Source organism: Onychostruthus taczanowskii, unplaced genomic scaffold, assembly GCF_017590055.1.
Source record: "Onychostruthus taczanowskii isolate IOZ18803 unplaced genomic scaffold, ASM1759005v1 scaffold98, whole genome shotgun sequence".
NCBI classification, from domain to species: Eukaryota; Metazoa; Chordata; class Aves; order Passeriformes; family Passeridae; genus Onychostruthus; species Onychostruthus taczanowskii.
This window is the reverse complement of record NW_024507879.1, coordinates 2,057,508-2,076,439: the sequence shown is the minus strand read 5'-3', so window position 1 is coordinate 2,076,439 and position 18,932 is coordinate 2,057,508. Positions and strand designations below refer to the sequence as shown.

Below are 18,932 nucleotides of genomic sequence, written 5' to 3'. Positions count from 1 at the left end.
AATTTCACAGTGTTAAGAGCGAGACTTTAGGAAAATAAAGTGCTTTTCTTCACCCCTCTCCCCTCCGCCTTGCCGTGCCAACAGCTGCTGGCGTGAGTCATAAATCTTCCCTCATCCAAATGCCTCCTGCTTCCCCATACTTCCCATGCCAGCCTTAAGCCCAATGATCAATAGATTTTAGGTGTCTTATGGTGTGGAGGGTGGGAAGAGAAGGAGCTGGGCAGAGCTTGGGTGCGTGGATGAGCTCAGCTGATCCCAGGGGCTCAAAGTACGTGGGAGATAGAATGGATACGGGGAAAGTGTAAAGGATGTGAGAGAGGTGTAAGTGACAATGTGTGGTGGAGGAAGCAGTCAGAGGGAAGGGATGGAGATGGGCACAAAGCTGGGAGCAGAGAGCACTGGCCTGGATGTACGCGTTCAAAAAGTCAGGGGGGAGAAAGCCACTCAGGAAAAGTGGTGGGAAGGGAAAGGAAGAGGTGAATTCTTGTACTGTGGAGGAGAAAGAAGGGGGAAGGAGTTGTAGTAAGGTAAATGATGCAGGAAAAGATGACTACAGAAAAAGAGGAAAGAGTAAATGTATAGAGGCAAAATGAATTTTAAAAGATTTTTTTTGGTGCTCCTATGAAGATTAGAAGGAAAACGGATTTCTCGAAAAATGGCAGACCTTGAGGCTAAAGAATTGTGTTAAAATAATTTTAGAGACAGCAGTTGGTATGTGGAAGCTTCCTCTGATTATTTTATTGAGTTTTTAAAATTTAAATGCTCAACAGGTTGTTTCTTATCTCCTGTTTTTCCTTTCTTCCCTATTGCGTTGTCCCTGGTGGATGAGGAGGGGGAAAAGAGGGCTGAAAGGCAGGGAGGGATGCAGCAGAGTGGGATGGCACAGGGAGCAGAGTATCTCCTCTTCCTGGGGATTTCAGCTCCTCCTTCTGCCTACCAGCATTGCCCCAAGGCAGGAGTTAGAAAGGGCTTTCCCTGGCTGTCTGGATGGAAATGTGGGAGCAGGAGTGGGTACACACCGTGGGGAGCTTCTCCGAGATGAACTTCGACCCCGGTGCAAGCAGAGCTCCTGCTGGCTGCTGCCTGTCCCTGAGCCCATCTCATTAGGAACAAATCAACCAGAGCTGCAGCATGGAGAGCCACTTCAAGCTGCCTTTTCCAGCCTTTCCTGCCTGATGCTGTGGAAACATGGAGGTGCTGTGCTCCAGCAGCTCAGGCAGGGCACGGACAGCAGAGCTGGGAAGGGATTGCCAGGACTGGAGGGGAACAAGAAACACCAGCTGGTGGGCAGGTACTAGATAGATGTGCAAGCCCAATCTTTGCACAATTCTTTGGTAAAATAGGAGCAAAATGATTTCTGGTGGGAAGAAAAGGGTCAGGAAGAGAAGGTCTGCCTCCATGAGCAATATCGCCCTGCCCTGATCCCAAAAAAATTTGCTCTTTCCCGCTTGTTCCTCACCCCAGCATCAGTGACTTGAATAGATCCCTATTGCAAGCTGTTAATTCACTTAAAGCAAGAAGGAGCAGAGGGAATTGTGTGGGAATTTCATGGCATTTCAGTCAGTTCTCACTACACAGGCTTGTCCCAGGATTCCCAGCTGTGTGATAGGGAAGTTGGGAAAGCAGCAGCAGGATTTAGAGGTCCTCACTGAGACTGTGTTGCATTGCCACGAGCCCTAAATCTTGCCGTGTTTTAAGTGCCCAGCTGCCAGTCAGGGAGGGGGTTCCTTAGCCCTGGGGCAGGGCATCTCCTGTGCCTGTGGGATACACAGGAGCCCTGCTGGCATTCAGATTCCCCAGCATTTTCTGCCCAGTACAGGTAATGGCACTCCAGCACCTCTCCTCTTCTGGAAGGTCCTGGAAGCATTTTGCGTGTAATGACATTGGCTGAAAGTCCTCAGCCTGCCATCTGCAGATAAAGGCTACAATATCTTTAATTATGGGTTTTTTTCCTTCTCTTTCCCTTTCAGACTAAGTCAGAATTCACAGTTGAATTTTCTGTCAGTGACAGCCAAGGGGTGAGTGTGACTTCTCATTTCGTTGTCTGCAGCATGGAGGGAGGGGAGCAGGGGGTGTGGGTCACTCCTGCACCAGGGGAGAGGGGTCACCCTTGGCCCAAAGCCCAAAAGCACAGCCACAAGCTGGTTTTTAGGCTCTAAATCCACAGCTAAAGTTGACACCCTGCTGTTGTCCTTGGGCCCACAGGTGATCAAAGGGACAGTCAACATCCAGGTGGGAGACGTGAACGACAACGCCCCACAGTTCCACAACCAGCCCTACAGCGTCCGCATCCCTGAGGTAGGACCCTCTCTGCCTGGCTTCTGCCTCTCCCCTCAGTGGCCACTCGTGCTCTCTGGTTGCCACCACGGAGCTGGCCACCAATGCACAGGGCTGTCCTCTTGCCCTGGAGCCTCGTCAGGTTGCGGGAGAATGAAACTTCTGGAAGTTACTGCCTGAAAATGGGCAGGAGCAAAGTGTTTGGGGTGCTGGGGGAAGGAGGTGGAAGAGGAGATGTGGTGCTTCGGTGACGTCTTTCCCATGACAAATGGGAAGTTTGCAAATGAGTGTCAATGAGGATCTGTGTCTTGTTGTCTTCCTTGGAGCTGAGGGCATGCACAGCTCTCATCACAGCGGTGATCTGAGGCAGGACCAAGTGTTTCTCCAAATGCCTGAATTCTGGCAGAGTGCTGCCCAAAGGCTTCTGCCCTGGCTGGTGATTTCCTTCCACAGCTCCATAGCAGGACTGGTCCCATGTTGTCCCTGGGATAAAATAGGTGGGGAGGGGCCACAGGAGATCATCTGGCCCAAGCTCCCACTGACCCAGTGAGAATTTTCATGTTAGGTCAGATTGCTCAGGGCTTTATCCAGCCAAGTGTTGAATATCCCTAGGACAGAGTTTCCACAACCTTCTGCTGCTCTCTGTGCTGGCCACTGCAAGGGAGGTGACATCTGCTCAACCATCAGGGACAGCTTCTGTACCTTGTAGCTTCACTTGGTCAGGAATTTACAGGTCTGATGTGAATTTAGGTTTTAAGCTGTGGCTTCTGGTGCCAGGTGGAGAAGGTGAGGATATTCCATTTGAAACAGGGGGTTAGTAGAGCATTTGACATCCTCCAGTGGAGAAAACCTCTTTTTGCACCACAGTGCCAGGGCAGTTTTTCCCAGACTCTTCCTCGGGGTGTGGGTGAGGTCCCATGTGCATTGTGTGTGTGTGAAATGGAGCAGCTCTGGTAACTGAGAGGTGCAAACTATTGTGTTACCAGGGTGTATTTAATATTCCTGCTGCTGCTGCCCTGCCATGCTGGGCTGTGATCCCTCTCCATCCCTCTGTTGTGAGGATGAGGTTTCTTCATTAGAGCTGCTCGTGATGTATGAGCTGGGAGCTGGAGTCTCAGCTTTGCACCAAGTCACCTGAAACCTCCCCGTGAGAGTGACACTGGGTCAGAGGCATTTCTGCTGCTCTTCAGAGCACGAGGGCTGGAGAAATGGCTTGGCAAAACCCCCACCAGGTGCCCCCTGCTCCTGCCCGTGCTCGGGGCTCTGGAGCTGGCGGGTGGCTGTCATGCCTTGCTGCTGCTCCTCCAGGTCATGCTCTGCCTGCAGAGGTCTGCAAAGCAAAAGGAATGGCAGTGGCATGGGAGGAGAACAGACTCCTCTCCCCTGCCCTCAGATTGACCTCTGGTTTTGCTGTTACCTGCTCCGTGAAGAGATGGAAATGGGTTTCTGTGACTCCCCTGGGAATCAGGGCTGTGTTAAGCATCACTTTTTTATATACCTGGAGTATCTGTGCTACATCTGTTCTTGCTGATGGCTTCTGTCCTTGATGCCTCAGGTTTTAGCTTTTATATTTTTCACATTCTGTGCTGCTTTAGTGTGTGGGTCTGGGCTTCTTAGGGGATGGTGAGCTCTGTGCACAGAGCAGGGAGACAAAACAATTCCTGCTCTAGCTGGGCACCAAGGACAAATGATCCAAATCTCAGGCCCAAGAGCACAAACATGGACGGAGGAGAGAAAAACAAGCAGGATGGGACTGCAGGGGCTAAAGCTGGAATTGGGCAATTAACTCCAATATGCAAATGAAGCTGAACTTATAAAAGCGAGAGACCCTGTGAGTGGTCGTGCATTTTGTGACCATTTTGGTTCATTCTGGGTGCAGCCCTGGCTGGGCTCTTGTGCTGCCCAAGGTGCATCCGTGGAGGAGATCCTTTTAATAAATCCCAATTTTATTATTTAGCTCTGTCCAGTCTCTGTTCTAGGCCAACCTTCACAAGGCACCATCCTAAGAGCCAATATTGCAAAGCTTGAGTTTTCCCCATTTCCAATATTAACCTGTGCCCAGCTTGGGGAGCAGGGAGGGCGAAGGTCCTGGCTTGGAATCATGGAATCTTAGAGTCACAGGATGGTTTGGACTGTAAGGGGCCTTAAAGCTTCTCTAGTTCAGCTCCTGCCATGGGCAGGGACACCTTCCACTGATTGCTCCAGCCTGGCCTTCGACACTTACAGGGATCCAGGGTCAGCCAGAGCTTCTCCGGGCATCCTGTGCACCCTGTGCCTCCCCACCCTCCCAGGGAAGAATTTCTTCCCAATGTCTAATTTAAACCTCCTCTCTTTCAGCTGAATGCCACTCCCCTGTGTCCTATCACTCCATGCCCTCATATGTAGAAAATTAGTGCTGCCTGAGGAAGGGGAACTGCAGGCAGGTGATCTGGACCAAAAAAAAAATATAAAAGAAGAAGAGGCTGAACCTTAGAGCCTCTCTGTACAATATAACATGCTATGCATGTGAGTTGTGGGTCTGCTGAGAAGGATTTCCAGCGCTGCCTGGCTGTTTGGGGTACAGCAAACCTGGTGTTCCCCCCGTGCAGCCACCCAGCACTTGGCCTTGGGAGCTGTGCTCTTCTGGAGGTTGGCCTAATCTAATTACAAGGCAGCGTGTGCCAGCTTCCAGTTCCTGCCCGTGATCTTTAACCAAGGGCACCGATCAGAGGTAATGAGCCTCAAACGCCTTGCTCCGCCAGCATCCTGGAGGCACTCCTGTTCTACTGCCAGGGAGAGAGAGCCATGCTTTGCCAGGCACTGTGAGAGCAGGGGAGGGGGTCTCACCACCTGCAGAGGCCCCACCAAGGGCTGCAGGCCGTGGGGGATGTCAGCAATAAACTTTTTCTGAGTGTGGTGGCACAGCTCTCAAGGAGGAGATGTGCACTTGGCTTGGAGACCTGTGCTGAGCCACAAGTTTTCCTTGTTGCTTGCCCGTGACTACTCGAAGCTGGAGGTGATGTGGCATGGAAAGGTGGCAGGGGACCCAGCCGTGGTGAGGGATGACAGGTCACCCCATGCTCCAAAGAGCTTGAGGGTGAGCAGCGAGGGCACAGGTATCAAAATCCACCTCAGAGAGCACCCAGCCCAAATCAAAGGGTCTGCCCATGATGAATGAAGAGGGCTGGAGCTTGGAGCAAGAGGAGAGGCTAGTGTGGTTTTCAATAGACTGGCTCTGTGCAGGTTTGGCAGCTAATGAGGGTTTTTCTCTTTTTAATTTTGAGATAAATGGATGTATCGATTTGCAGTTGTCGTAGCTAATGGAGCAGCGACCGAAAGGCTATTTAAACCTCGCTGCTATTGTGTGGCACTTGGAAAGTCAAAAGAAGAGTGTGCATAAATAAATGGAACACGAAGTAAACTGACCTTTAAAAACAATACTGCCTCTAAATACCCATCCTGGTGTTTTACGTGGTCCGCTTGGTGTGCAAATGGGGATTTATTTGGGCACAGGCTGCGGGTTGCGGTGTGGGAAGGGATGGAGAGGATGCACCACAGCAGCTCGACTGCTGGAGTGGCACTGCTCCTCTGTGCTTGCTGTGTGCTGATCTCATCCCTAGAATAGCTGCCAGGGGCCAGGAGAGGGATATTGGGATATTGCTCCAGCCTAATCGTCCGTCCCGTCTGGGCAAGGGCGCCCCGTGCTCTGCTTGTCACGAGGCAGCCAGGCGGGGCGGGCGCTCCCACGTCTGCAAAGAGAAGGGGAATCCTGCTAGAATTGGCAACTTAATTCACCAAGCTGGCCTCGACAGAGCTCATTAAGTTCCCGTGTATTCATTTCAGGCTAATGGCTGTCATGCTGGCTGCTGTTTGATTCGCTGTAATAGACTTTTATGGCTTTCCAGTTTGCGAGGACGTGCGTGCCCGTGGCTGTGCCCCGTGGTGCTGCTGTAGTACATTAGTTAGCTGCTCATGTGCTTGCTACTCTGACCTTCAGGCTTTGTTCTCCCCTTGGATGCATCCCTTGCACTTCATCTCCTGCTCACAGCCTCTTTTCCACCCCCCCTCACCCAATCCCAAGGTACCATGTTTTCTGGGAGTCTCAAGGTTTTGGCTTTTAAACAAGGAGAGATCTATTGCCAAGCCTGTGGCAGGCTGTTGTGGCCATGCCTCAGTTTCTGGCAAGTCCAATCTGTTTTATCTAATCTTTTTTCCGTTTGGCTGGATCTGTAGGGAACACAGAGTTCTTGGATTGTCACGGTTCAATGCTTTTAGGTGAAGCAAGCAAGTGCAGTGGAGCCAAGCCCCTGTTTGTGCTACCTGGTGTGATGGGGACATCGAGGTGGACTGTTTCCCCTGAGTGCCTGCTGGGATTCTTGTCCCAGTCCCAAGCAGGAAACTTCCTGGGGCTTCCACACAACTTTCCCTTTGCCTTTAAATCCTGGGGCAGTGGTGCAGTCACCATGCCTGGAGAGGATGTGGCACCTGGGGACATGGTTAGTGGTGGCCTTGGTTGGACTTCATCCTAGAGGGCTTTTCCAGCCTAAATTGCGCTAACTTCAAGTCTAGTACCTCCTTGGGAAAAGCTGCTTTCTCCTGTAAGGCCCCAGCATCCTGAGCTTGCTGATCAAGTTCAAGCCACCCCGGCCTTCTCTTGGCCTTGGAGCCTCAGCAGCTGTGGCATGCTGGCAGAAAGGTCATTTAATTGTTGGTTTCTTTGCTGAATGTTCCCTCAGGAGGTTTCCATTGGAGTTTTCTCTCCTTTTGTGCTCTCCCCCACCCCATTTCTTGTGTTATATTTATAACACACTGAGTGATTTATGAAGTGATGTGTGTTACATCTTGAGGTTACTCACCCTCATCCCTGGAAGTGTTCAGGGACAGGGTTGGATGGGGATCTGAGCAACCTGGTCTAGGGGAAGGTGTCTGTGGCAGGGGACTGGAGCTAGATGATCTTTAATGTACCCTCCAACACAAACCATTCCATGATCCTATGATCTTCCAGAAAACATCTTGGCACTGGGCCAGGGATTGCAATTCAGCACCTCAGTCATTCATGAAATCACAGCTGCACCACAAGACAAGCACCTGTAACTTCACAAGGACACAGGAATTAGAGCCCTGCTTTCAGATCTGTAACCGCAGCCCTCTGCCTTGGGAGTGTGCTCATCTCCTCCTGAATTCAAGCAGGCAGGGCTGTGGGGAAGGAGTTTAAGAATGGAAAGGGAAGTTTCTGGTCTGCAGAAAAACAGCAGTGTTGAGGTGGCCACGGTCCAGCTTGCAGGTGTCTTATCTCCTGAGCTTAGCCCTGGTTTGCCAATTTATTTTAATTGGGAGGCAGGCGGGCACTCGCCATCAGCAGCAGTCCCTTCTGCTCGGGGAGCAGCCTTTGGGACTGAGCCTTCACAAGCTGCTGGCCACCATTTCCATCCTTAATATGGGGGTGTAGCTGAAATCGTGGCTTTTATGATGTCTTTTTCTTAATTGTGCAAAAAAGTATTTGGCGGGGAAGGAGGAGGGGAAGGAGGGGAGCGTCCCTGCCCCGTCCCATCACACAGCCTGGAGCCAGACCCTGCTCCACAGTGAGCAGGGGCAGGGAGGAGCAGAGAAAGGCCCAAAAGCCCTTGCTGTAATTAAAATTATTATTTTGCTTTAAGGGTAATAATGTCAGTAATTACATCAGTTTCCCTGCCATCCTGCCCGAGTCTTCGGGGGCTCGTATAATTCTATTGCCATGGCTCGAGGCCTGGTGCTGTGCATACGAAGCAGCTGCCACGAGCTGAGCTCCCCCTCAGCTGCATTAGCCAGTCCCTTGCACGCTCCCAGACACCTTCTGGGGCTTTCTTTCCTCCCCTCCTTTAAATAAAGAGCCTTTATGGTGGAGGTGATGATAACAGAGCTGATAAGGGAGATAGACCACATTACCAAAATGGTCTGTTGGCATTGCTGGCTGCTTTCCTTCCTCATTTCTTTTTTTTTTTTTTTTTTTTTCCCATTCACCCATTGTTTTCCTTCTCTCCTCATCCTTGTGTTTCCATGTGAAGTTTAGAGCTGAACAAATAATTTACATTGAATAACTTATCCCCCAAATCCAGTCATCCCTTCCTTCCGCTACCTTTGAGCGTGCGAAATTTGCAAGTGTCTTGAACTTCTCCTCAGCAAATTGGATGCAGTTTTTAAAATTTATTTATTTATTTATTTATTTATTTATTTATTGTGGGTTTTTTTGGTTTGGTTTGGTTTGGTTTGGGTTTTTTTTGTTCTAAAAACTTCCTGGAAAGGCATCAAGCAGTTTAGGGAGTTATTGAAGCTGTGTTCAGTAGCCACTGCAGGACAGAAAAGCTGGTTCTCCTTCCTGGGCACATCAAGCACTTCCATCTCCCCTCCATCCTGGCATCCCATTGGCATGACCAGTGCTGGTGATCTCTAACCTCCAGAGCCTCTTGGAGAAATGGGAAGTGGGGATTTGAGTGGTGCTTGCTGTAGCAAGAGGGTCTCTGTTGCACAGATGAAGCACTTCCCAAACTTCCCAGACATCCTCAGTTTTAATTGTCTTTATTGTTGCTGTCCACGTGCAAGCAAAACATAAATGGGCTGGCAAGTGCAGCCCCTGTCTTGGGCTTTCCTTCTGGCTTTGGGATGCTGGCAGTGTCTTCAGGCAAGAGCTTGGAAGCACAGCAGGCACCAGCTGTCATCTTCTCCCTGCTTTTTTCCACCAGGACTGGAGAAAAGAATTTAAATGAGACAGACTGCAGTGCATTGAGTAAAAACACAGGGTTGGGGCTGAAGGGCTTTGCACAGCTGATGTTGTAGATGTCAGAATCCTAAAATGGTTTGGGTTGGAAGGGATATTTAAAGGTCATTTAGTCCATTCCCCGTCGTGGGCAAGGACGATTTCCACTATCCCTGGTTGCTCCAAGCCTTGTCCAGCCTGGCCTTGGACACTTCCAGGGATCCCGGGGCAGCCACAGCTTCTCTGGGCAGCCTGTGCCTCCTCACCCTGATTTTAAATAACTTTCTCCTTTGAAGCTGTGACCAGGTAGGTGCTCAGACCTGGAGCATCCTTCACTCTGAAGGTCACCTGCCTGCACGTTTTTGTTGTCACTGCTGGCACGCCTGCTGTGACGCCAGAGGGTCTTGAGTGACGTCCTAGGGAGAAAGAAAGTGTCCCCTGTCCCCTGTGTGGATTCACCAGTGAGCAGCAGACCCTGGTCCTTTAATACACGTGACCAAGGAGCGAAATGAGAGATGCAACAGAAACTACTGGGGCGGAAAACTCCAAATGGCGTGGAAGTAATGTGTAAAGTGTCCTGGAGATAACAGTCATTTCCACCAGGCACAACTTGGGCTCTTTCTGGAAGGGTACTGCAGCAAAGAGGGGGGGCAGTCTGAAAATTAGAAATAGTCATGTAGTTCTGGCCAGTGGAGTGCTGGGCAGGACGAGGGGGACAGGGAAAGAAGCAGGTTTTGACCAGAAAGGGAAGCCAGTGTGGGGCAGCAAGTAATTTGGTGTCTCCATGGAGGAGGTGCCATGCTGGGAAATTAGGAATTTATCTTGAGGGAGAGGAAGGAAAAGTGTACAGCAACATCCTCTGAGTGAGGAGAACATAGGCAAAGAGGGGCGAGGTAACTTGGGTAAATCAGTTATCATTCCTCATGGGAGAAATGGGGAAAAGGAAGAACACCCTCACTCCCCAAGCTGCTTCCTGTGGGTGCTGAGGGCACGTATCTGCTGATTTCAGAGCTCTGCTGGATCTGCCCCCGTGTCACCCTTGAGGTCAGGACAGTGTCTGAGCTCAGGATGGCCGATGCCAGCTGATGGTGGCTCCCCAGGATCCTGCTGGCAGCGTGTTGCTCAGACCAGGCACGTTCCTCTGGAGCTCAAACAGTGGCTTGTGATGCCACAGCACAGCAGGAGCAGCTCAGGCCTGGGCTGGAAGGTCTCTTTTCCAGGGGACATTCCAGCCCAGCCCTTTCAGCGTACTCACACTGACACATCTGGGCAGCAGATGGCTTCAAGGTCTCTTCCCTGTCTCTGTGCTGCAGAGGGGTGAGGAGGGAGTGAATGTGACCTGCTGGCAATTCGTTTTGTTTTATCTCCCTCTCCTCTGGTTACCACCTCCTCCCAGAAGCCTGGGATGTAACTTATCTCATGCCAGCCAGCAAAAGCTGCATCCTCTCCCCTCACATCCCTGTTTTGTCTACCTCCCTCTCCATGCTTCACCTTTGGACTCACCAGCAGGACCATGCCTGGATGTAGGAATGGTTTTTAGGAATGGTTTTTAACTCGTTCAGGTGGTGAGTGGCAACTGCTCCATGCCAGGGAGCAAAAAACCCATCACTGAAAATGTATTTAACATTTTTTTCACTCACATAATCATGCAGTTTGTTGGTTTGCACTCATTTTTTGTCACAGCACCTAAACTAAGGGATGTTTAAGGTCTTGCTGAAAGGTGCTGCGTGAGGGACTCTGGAATTTTAGGGTCCAGGCCCTTTTCCACCTGCAGTAACCAAGATCAGCAACAGATCCATGAGGTGGGTTCACATTAGCATCCTCACTCCGTGCAGCATGGGAATGTGAAGCTGCAGCTGGCACAAGAGGCTCTTTTTTCGATAAAAACACCATTTTTAATTAAGATGGAAATATTTAGGGAAAATGGTGCCATTTTGACAGCAAAGCTGGGGAGAAATATCATTTCAAAAGAACCATAAAAATCGCTCTTGCAATAGATTCATTCCAATTTCTTCTTGAGAATTGCATTTTGTGTTTTATTAGTTTGTAATGTGTCAGTGACAGTCATGTATAATAAGCTTTCCACTGCTGGTCAAACTTTGTGGTAAAATAATAGACTAAATCAGCCTCTCTATAAGTTTTTTAAATATTTATGTGTGAACTGAACTGTTTGTATCTGTTTCAAACTATTTTTATTACAAATGCAGGGAATTTGATCTAAGTAGAAATTTCAATCAAAATTAGGGGCCATTACTTAATTTCAAACATTAATTGCTGTGGGAACTTAAAATGTGGGTGATTTATTTTGTTAGTGCAAATAATGGAGAGAGCAGGGAAAGTGAATAGAGGGTTCAAGGCAATTTTGGTTCAAGGAGGAAAAAATGGGGAGCTTTTAGTTTTGGAGATTTGCTTTATGGGAGATGTGTGAAACATATTTATTTGCTTTTCTGAGACAGGATGCAAACCCAGTGGGTGAAGAAGGAGAGGTGGTCACAGATGTCACTTTGTGTAGGATGATGGTTGCTTGTCCCTCTTTTTCCAGGAAATTGAGCACATTCTGTGTAGTCAAGGGGTTTTGCTGGGGTACCAGGGAGGTGTGTTTGGCTGCAGCTCTGAGTTCACCTGATGGTTATACCAACAACTCCCTTGTTTTGCAGACCTTGCCTTGGCTTTCATCATGGTGATATGTTACTTCCTTAGGCTTGTCCTGCAATTGTAAATCAAACTGGAAAGGGTGGTGAGAAGGAGGGAAGGGAGAAGAGGAGGTGTGAGTGAAGTCAGCCACCTCCTGCCCAGCCTGTGTGTGATTAACCTCAGACACTCCCACGTGTTTGGAGGCACCTCCTGACCTGGAGTCTGGCTGCCTGTGCCAGGATGGCCACCAACACTACCTTCAAACTGGTGTTTAAGGAGAAAAAAGGAGTTTGTACTGAGAGGCTGTATGCTGGTATCCAAGGGATGCTTTTTTAGCACTTCTCTGTTCACTACCATCAGTGGAAGGTGATCTTTCCCTAATTAGTAAATCTTTATTTAAAGGTAAGTTGAGAGAATGGTTTTCCGAGCCATGGAAAAAGAGGGATCTACCCATGCTCCATCCCATAACCAGAGCTGGATAAAAAACCCTGAAAGGGGAACAATTTTTACTGCCTATGTGATTGAGATGACCCCAAATCGAAATGCTAAATCTCCCTGAATCTGCTGCACCGGTGCTTGGAAAAACACTTTATTAAATGTGCAGCCAGATGTGTGTTTGCAGCTTCCTCAGCCCCCCAGGAGAAAACGCTCCGGGGTGTGCTGCCCCTGCCTGGCCTTTCAGGGGGCTGAGAGGGAAATGGCAGGACAGGTGGATGGTTTGTCCTGCTGCGTGTAACTCATGCCTGTGGGGAAAGGAATTTTGCAGAGGCTGTGCCTGCGGGTGTGAGCCCCACGAGGATGGTGGCACTGCAAGGCACCCAGTTCTTGCAGCCAGCGGGGAAACTTCACCCCAGTCCTCGCAGTCAGCGGGGAAATGGGTGCTGGGGAGAAAGGCCAGGAGTCGTGCAGGTGGGAACACCTCTGCCCTGTGGGACACAGCCATGGCATTGCCTCTGAGCACTCCTGGAAGGTCCTGCTGGGGCTGGGGAGCGCTGGGAGAAGCCTGGATCCTCCTCCAGTGGCAGGGATCCCCACCAGCCTGGTGTCCCACCGTGCCACAGAGCTTCCCTGCAAGGCTTTCCCTTGGTGACCTCCATTCTGAGGGCCCGGAACACGAGACCTGCCCTGTGTGGAGGGCAGTTTTTTCAGCAAGTTTGCACCTCCAGAGCTTGCGCTCCATCATCTGTCCCTCATGGCCACCTCCGTGTCCCGCCGCGCGCTCGCGTGTCACCGCTGCTGTGCCCAGGCCGTGTAGAGAGGAGCTCAGCTCTCCTCTGGCAAGCACTAACCTGTTTCTCACCTGGCTGTGGGAAGCAGTGAGAGCTTCACCACCTCCTTCTGTCACGGTAGCACCTCTGAAATGGAGTGTGGGTGTCTGCACTGTGCTGGCCCCGTGTCTGTGGGGTGGATGGGCTGTTTGGTGGCCCAGACCTAACACCGAGGAGCCTGATCTCCTCCTCTGGTGCTTTGGGCTTGGGAGAGGCAAGCAGAGGCTGGAGGAAGAACACGGAGGAGCTACACAAGTGGTAGATGGTGAGAAGAGGAGAAGGCAAGCTCAGGGAGATGTTTGGGAAAGGCAGGACACAGGGAGAGGAGAGCAGAGCCTCACCTCTGTTCTGCACGTTCGAGCTTGAGGCTGGGCTGCAGCAGGCAGGCTTTGTTTGGGGGGGGATCTGCTTAAAAAGCCTCACTGGAGCGTTATGGAATCGGAATGTGAAGGGTAATTGAGCTGAAAGCCATTCTCCTCCCGCAGCCCGCGCGGCGGGACCCGCTCCAGCGCCCCCGAATGCCAGCCTGAAATCCTGCTGGAAGAGCGGGAGGTGGGGCTGCACCCTGGGCTGGGTCACCAAACACCCAACTACACCAGAGGTGCAGAGGAGAAGCCACACTAGGGAGAGATGCAGAGGAAGGTTTTTGTTTCTTACAGAAAGGTAAAGACGTTCCTGAGCTGCAAATCTCCTTCCTTGGAAATTCTTTGGTCTGCTCTCCAATTTGTCCCTGCAGCTCAGGTGCCATCACCCAGTGTCCTTCTGTGGTCACACCCTTTGGCTGTCCCCTTTCCCCAGCAAGCAGCCCCGTGCTTTCTCCCAGTGGTGCCCCATTAAGAAAATGCCACCCACACACACAGAGATGCTCCAGAGCACTTGGCTTGGCCCAATGGCTAATTCCAAATGGAAATTTGGAATAATCTGGGGAAGCAAATTAATAAAAACCTTAACAAAAAGAGGAGTGCGGCTAGTCAGAGTGGATGTAACCATTAAACAAAAAAGGGAGGTTTTAGTCACTGTCCCTTGTCTCTCTAGTCCTGGGAGTTTGTGGAAGGGGACAGGGGCTTGGAGAGCTGCTGGTGCAGCCCCAAGGAGGGGATTAGAGAAGAACCCCCCCAGTTTGGACCCCAGCACATCCATGATGTGAGATGCTCAGCCCAGTTGTGCACCCTGTCCTCTGTTATTGATTGCTGAACAGGCACAGTTAAGTGCCTCTCATTAATATTTGTTTTGGTCTTTTCCCTGAATTCTGATGAGTGGAGGAGATGCTGCTTATCTCTCTCCTGCAGGTTTTCTTTCTAGAGGATTCCTCTGGCTGGTGACAAACCTGGGCTCTGTAGCCCTCAGGATGAGGGATGAGTTGGTGGCTGACACAAAATCTTGGGAACTCTGCAGAAAGCAAGCAAGGAGGCAAAATTAACACAAAATTAACATGTAAAAATGCTCTGCTCATGTCGTCCAGATGAAATATGGAATTCCAGACTCAGTTATGCTTGTAAATGTCTTACAAGGGACTCTTTGGGCAAGTAGATTGTGCTGGCTGAACTTGGAAATGGGTGAGCAAGGAGGAATGTTGGGATGTGGAGCAGGCAGCCAGGGGCTGCTGCCCATCACTGCTCTGGTTTTGAGGTTTCAGATTGAGAGCAGAGGCTGTGGGAGTGCACGTGTTCATCATTTGGGTTGGAAGGGACCTTAAAGCTCATCTTGTTCACTCCCCTAGCATGGACAGGGACACCTCCCACTATCCCAGATTGCTCCAAGCCACATCCAGCCTGGCCTTGGACACTTCCAGAGATCCAGGGGCAGCCACAGCTGCTCTGGGCAGGCTATTCCACTGCCTCTGCCTTTTGAGGTGGTCTGTGTTATTCCTCTTCTCTGTCCCTAACTCTGCTGTGTGTGGCTGACTCTACTTTCTGTCCCTTTGTCCCAGGCAGCACACAATGGCCACATGGGCCTGAATTGTTGGGTTATGACCAGTTTTTCTCATTGCCTCAGACATGATGAAAGAGATTGCTGAGTCTTGCTTAAATAGGGCAAAACACTTTTTCTTTCTGCCTTGTATAATAATGCCTTGTTTGTTAGGCTTGACTTAACTGCGACTGGCCCACCCAAAGCCACTGAAATGATTCTGAGCAGCAGTTTCTGCCTGCTCAGGTTGTGCTCCCAGGCACTTTAGGTGCAGCTCCTGAAATGAAAGATTTCTGGTGTGCCCAAAAGCAGTGAAGAGAGCTGTTTTAATGTGGTTGCTTCTCCAGCTTTTCAATGGAGAATTGGGTTCAGCCTCTGCTCTGAAGTGATATTAGAGTCCATGGAGCATGAGAAACTGCATTTGTTTGTGGGTTACAAATGAAGACCTGTCAAAAACCTTTTTAGGCAGCGACAGAAGTTTTCTTTTTCATGATACATTTAACTTTTGAAGGCTTTGCCTCCCAGGGAGGCTTAGCTCTTCTCTCTCTCTCTCCCTTTCTATGAGTTTGGAAAAAGATGGTTGGCAAAAGTTGCTCTTCTCTTTTTCGTTCTGCTTCCCCATCAGTTTGGTGGAATGTCAGATCCTCTGGGGTGCTCTTGCTTCTGGAAAATTATGTGGCCAGGAATGAAGGGGGTGGCAACACTGGGGGAGAGGGGGAATGGGGCATGGAGCCCTCCATGTGCTTCTTGTGAGCAGAGGACACAGGTTATTCCCATCGATTTGGTGTCAAGAGATGTTCTGCAAAGGATAAATGTGTTTATAGGATTTCTGTCCTTTTGTTGTAAGAAGCAGCACGCCATCCCTGGACACAGGAGTTTGCTGAAGGAGTGTCACATCAGTTTTTCATCAGCATGTTTGGTGTTGCAGCCCCATACCGAGGTGCAGGTGGTGTGTGAAACACGCTGCTGCTCCTCGCTGTCTGCTGCAACTCAGCTTCTTATTCAGTGCAGGCTCTTGACAGGCACTGGGAAGCTGGTTTCAGACACCATCCCTGGTTTTGTGTGCTCCCAGGTACTCCCATCTGAGCATCTGAAACATCTGCCTGGCAGTGGGTTTAGAAATGTGATATGAGTGGACACATAAAGAACAAAAAAGGGTTGTCAGAGCTGATGGCATTGTGGGGTTTTCTGCCTCCCTCCAGGCCCAGCTGAAGAGTTGTCTTAAAGCATTTGTGGGGAGGCTAAGCACTTGTCACAAGCAGTGTTTTTGTGTAAGCTCAGGAATGTGAGCTCTCCCCTGTCTATCCAGGAGGATGGGGGATGCCAGGAAATGGGCTGGCAGGTGTCAGCTTGATGCAGAGAGGTCTCCTCTGCTTCAGGTCCTTCTGCAGCAGCCTTGTGGGGAGCATTCACGAGGATTTTCCTCCCATTTGGAGGCACAGGTGGTGCCTACATGGCACCAGTGGTGGCTGGTGTCAGAAACCCAGAGAGTTTCTGTCTCTTTCCCAGGGGCTGAGGAGGAGAAGCAGGAAGGAGAGGAGCAAACAGAAGGAGCTGCATGGCTTTTGTGAAAATAAATCTGGTTGCAAGGACCAAAGGACCTCCCTCACAGAGAAGGAGGAGAAACATGCTCCTGAGTGTTTGGGGGGATTTTAGCAATCCAGTGGGTTTTTCCTTGGAGAGGAAGTGGTGCTGCTGACACATGGTGGTTGCTCCCAGACAGTCTGGGACAAGGAGGTTTTAATTAACTCATTCTTCTCACATCTAAAGTTCATTTGTTTCAGTTAACTTAGACATCTGCTTTTTCTCCTCCTTTTTCCTTGGGCAAGGGGTGGGCATCCCTTGGTTCTGGAGTTGGGGGAGCTGCTCCTGCTGCCCACCTACCACATGCCACCAGGGCAGGGAGGGTTTAGCACTGCTGGGGTCCCCAGGCAGCATTTCTGCTCAGCTGCAGCTTGTGGAGGTGCAGGAAGGATGGACTGTTGTGTTCTGCTCTGGGCAGTGCAGAGGCAGAACCAACTCTTGCTTTCCATCCTCCAGAGGCTGAGTACAACTGCTCATGCCCAACACCATGGAGCTGTTCCTGCTTCAGAAACTGCCCCTATCCTGCTTTTTCCCCAAGTTCCTTTGATGCTGATTGCTGAATTACTAGCAAAGTAGATCTTGCTTCTTTTTTCCAGCTTGGCATATTCCTGCTGTGTGTCCCTTCCAGTGCTGTGCTCCCACAATGGTCAGGCTGCTGAGATCCTCAAGGGTCCTGTAGACCACAGACCTGTCCCCACCTGTGGCATTCACATTCTCTGGAAAAATCCCTGTGCCCAGGATTTTTCTCCTGGGAAGCTGAGAAGCCTCAGAGAAAAAGGAAAACAATATTATCTCATTTGCTTCTCCTGTGTTTTGCTGCTTTGGAATGTGTTTGGAGATTGTCTATCCAACAGGTGATTGTTTCATTGGTTTCTGCTGTGAATTGTTTTGACTTATTGGCCAATCAGTTCCAAGCTGTGTTGGGACTCTGGAGAGAGTCATGAGTTTTTCATTATCTTTTTAACCTTCTGTAAGTATAATTTCTGTATTCTTTAGTATAGTTTAGTATTCTTTAATATAATACAGTATCATAAAATAATAAATTAGCTTTCTGAGAACATGAAGTCAGATTCATCATTCCATCCTGCCACGAGAGCACCCTGCCAATCCAATACCCACTGCCTCAGAGCCTGTTCCTTGTAGTTCCTGTCATATTCTCTGCCCTCATGGTGAGTGGAAGACACCAAATATTTCCCCTGTGTTCTTCCTTGCTGTGTTTTTCCAGGAGGGATTTCTCTCACCAGGCTTGTTGTGGGCCATACATTTTGAGTTGGCACACTGAAAGTGCTTTCATTTAATACTTCTTTTATCAGGGTTGATTTTCTATTGCTTTTTCCCTTTGGGTGTGCTTGGGGGAATTTATTCTTTTTAACAGGTTTATTCCAGTGTCAGGTATTGGTTCTAAAAGGCTGGGGGGAGGTGGGGGGACTTTGATTTGTTGCATGGAAAATGCATTTGGCTTCTGTTCCCTTCCTTGAACCGGGAGGGATGGAAAAGAGGAGGAAACTGAAACTTCTGTCTGTTTAGCAGCAGCTTTCTCATCCTGTGTGTCTCTGCCACATTTGCTTGTCTTCCTCTGTCACCAGAGGTTGAGTCTTGCAGGAACCTGATGCAGAGAAGGTGCCAGACTTCTCCTTGTGTATTTTCAGTGACACATCCCTAATCCTTGCAGGTAGCCCACGCTGGCACAGTTTTCCACCTGCACAGTGCTGGCTGAGGTTGCTGTTCTTGGTGGAGCTGTGCTGGTGTTCTCAGTTGGAGCAGTACCTGTAGGAATAAGCACTTTTTCTTGTTGTGAAGGTGTGAAGACAGTGATTTTATTCACAGAAAATGCGTGAGCTGGTTGAAGTCCCCCTGTGAGAACTAGGGGAATGGGCACATGGAGACAGGATGATTTTATTATTTTATTGTATTTCTTTTCAGTGCTATTTTCCCTTTATTTTTCCATTATGTTCCACAAGTCTCAAGTTTCTCATAAGCAGAACTAGAAGCAGGGTTTTGGGCTGGTGATTTGGTTAAATCTCTGGGAGGGATTAAATTGAGAAATACCCCCATACATCTCCCTTGCAGCTGAGGGCAAATTTAACCACTGATTCCAAAGCTTCTGAAAATGGCTTTGTCTGAAAATGAATTTTGGCCTCTCAAAGTTCAAACATTTATCCTGAGCCAGAAATATACACAGATTTGCTCTCTAATTTAATAAAGCCATCCAAATAATATGATTTCTCCCATAACCATCGTTTATGTTTCACAGCAAAATGATAATGAGAAAGTCATTAGAAGTAATAAACAAAACAAAACCCACACAGCAAATCCTTCACCGAGCCTGACGGATGGGAAGAAGAGCAGCATTTGAGTCTTAGGCCACGGAATGTGCAGCTGTTTTGAAGGAGATGAGTTCTTAAAACATTATTTTTACATGTTGTATTTTAATGGGGTTTTGCTGTGCTTGGGGTGGGTGCTGCACCCGTGCCAAGCTGACATCGCTGCTCTCACCCCTCGGGGCTGGTTGCAATGGGTGATTAACAGGCACTTTTCTTCCCCCCCCC

The 18,932-nt window shown here is 49.6% G+C and overlaps 1 protein-coding gene across 1 annotated transcript in view; it reads left to right on the top strand.

The window, feature by feature from the left end:
- Positions 1–18,932, top strand: part of CDH23 (cadherin related 23) — a 177,989-nt gene that overhangs the window by 34,925 nt on the left and 124,132 nt on the right. Inside the window, exons 4-5 of the mRNA XM_041427243.1 lie at positions 1,971–2,018; positions 2,206–2,298. Coding sequence (XP_041283177.1) covers positions 1,971–2,018; positions 2,206–2,298 — 141 coding nt within the window. The remainder of the gene's footprint in view (positions 1–1,970; positions 2,019–2,205; positions 2,299–18,932) is intronic.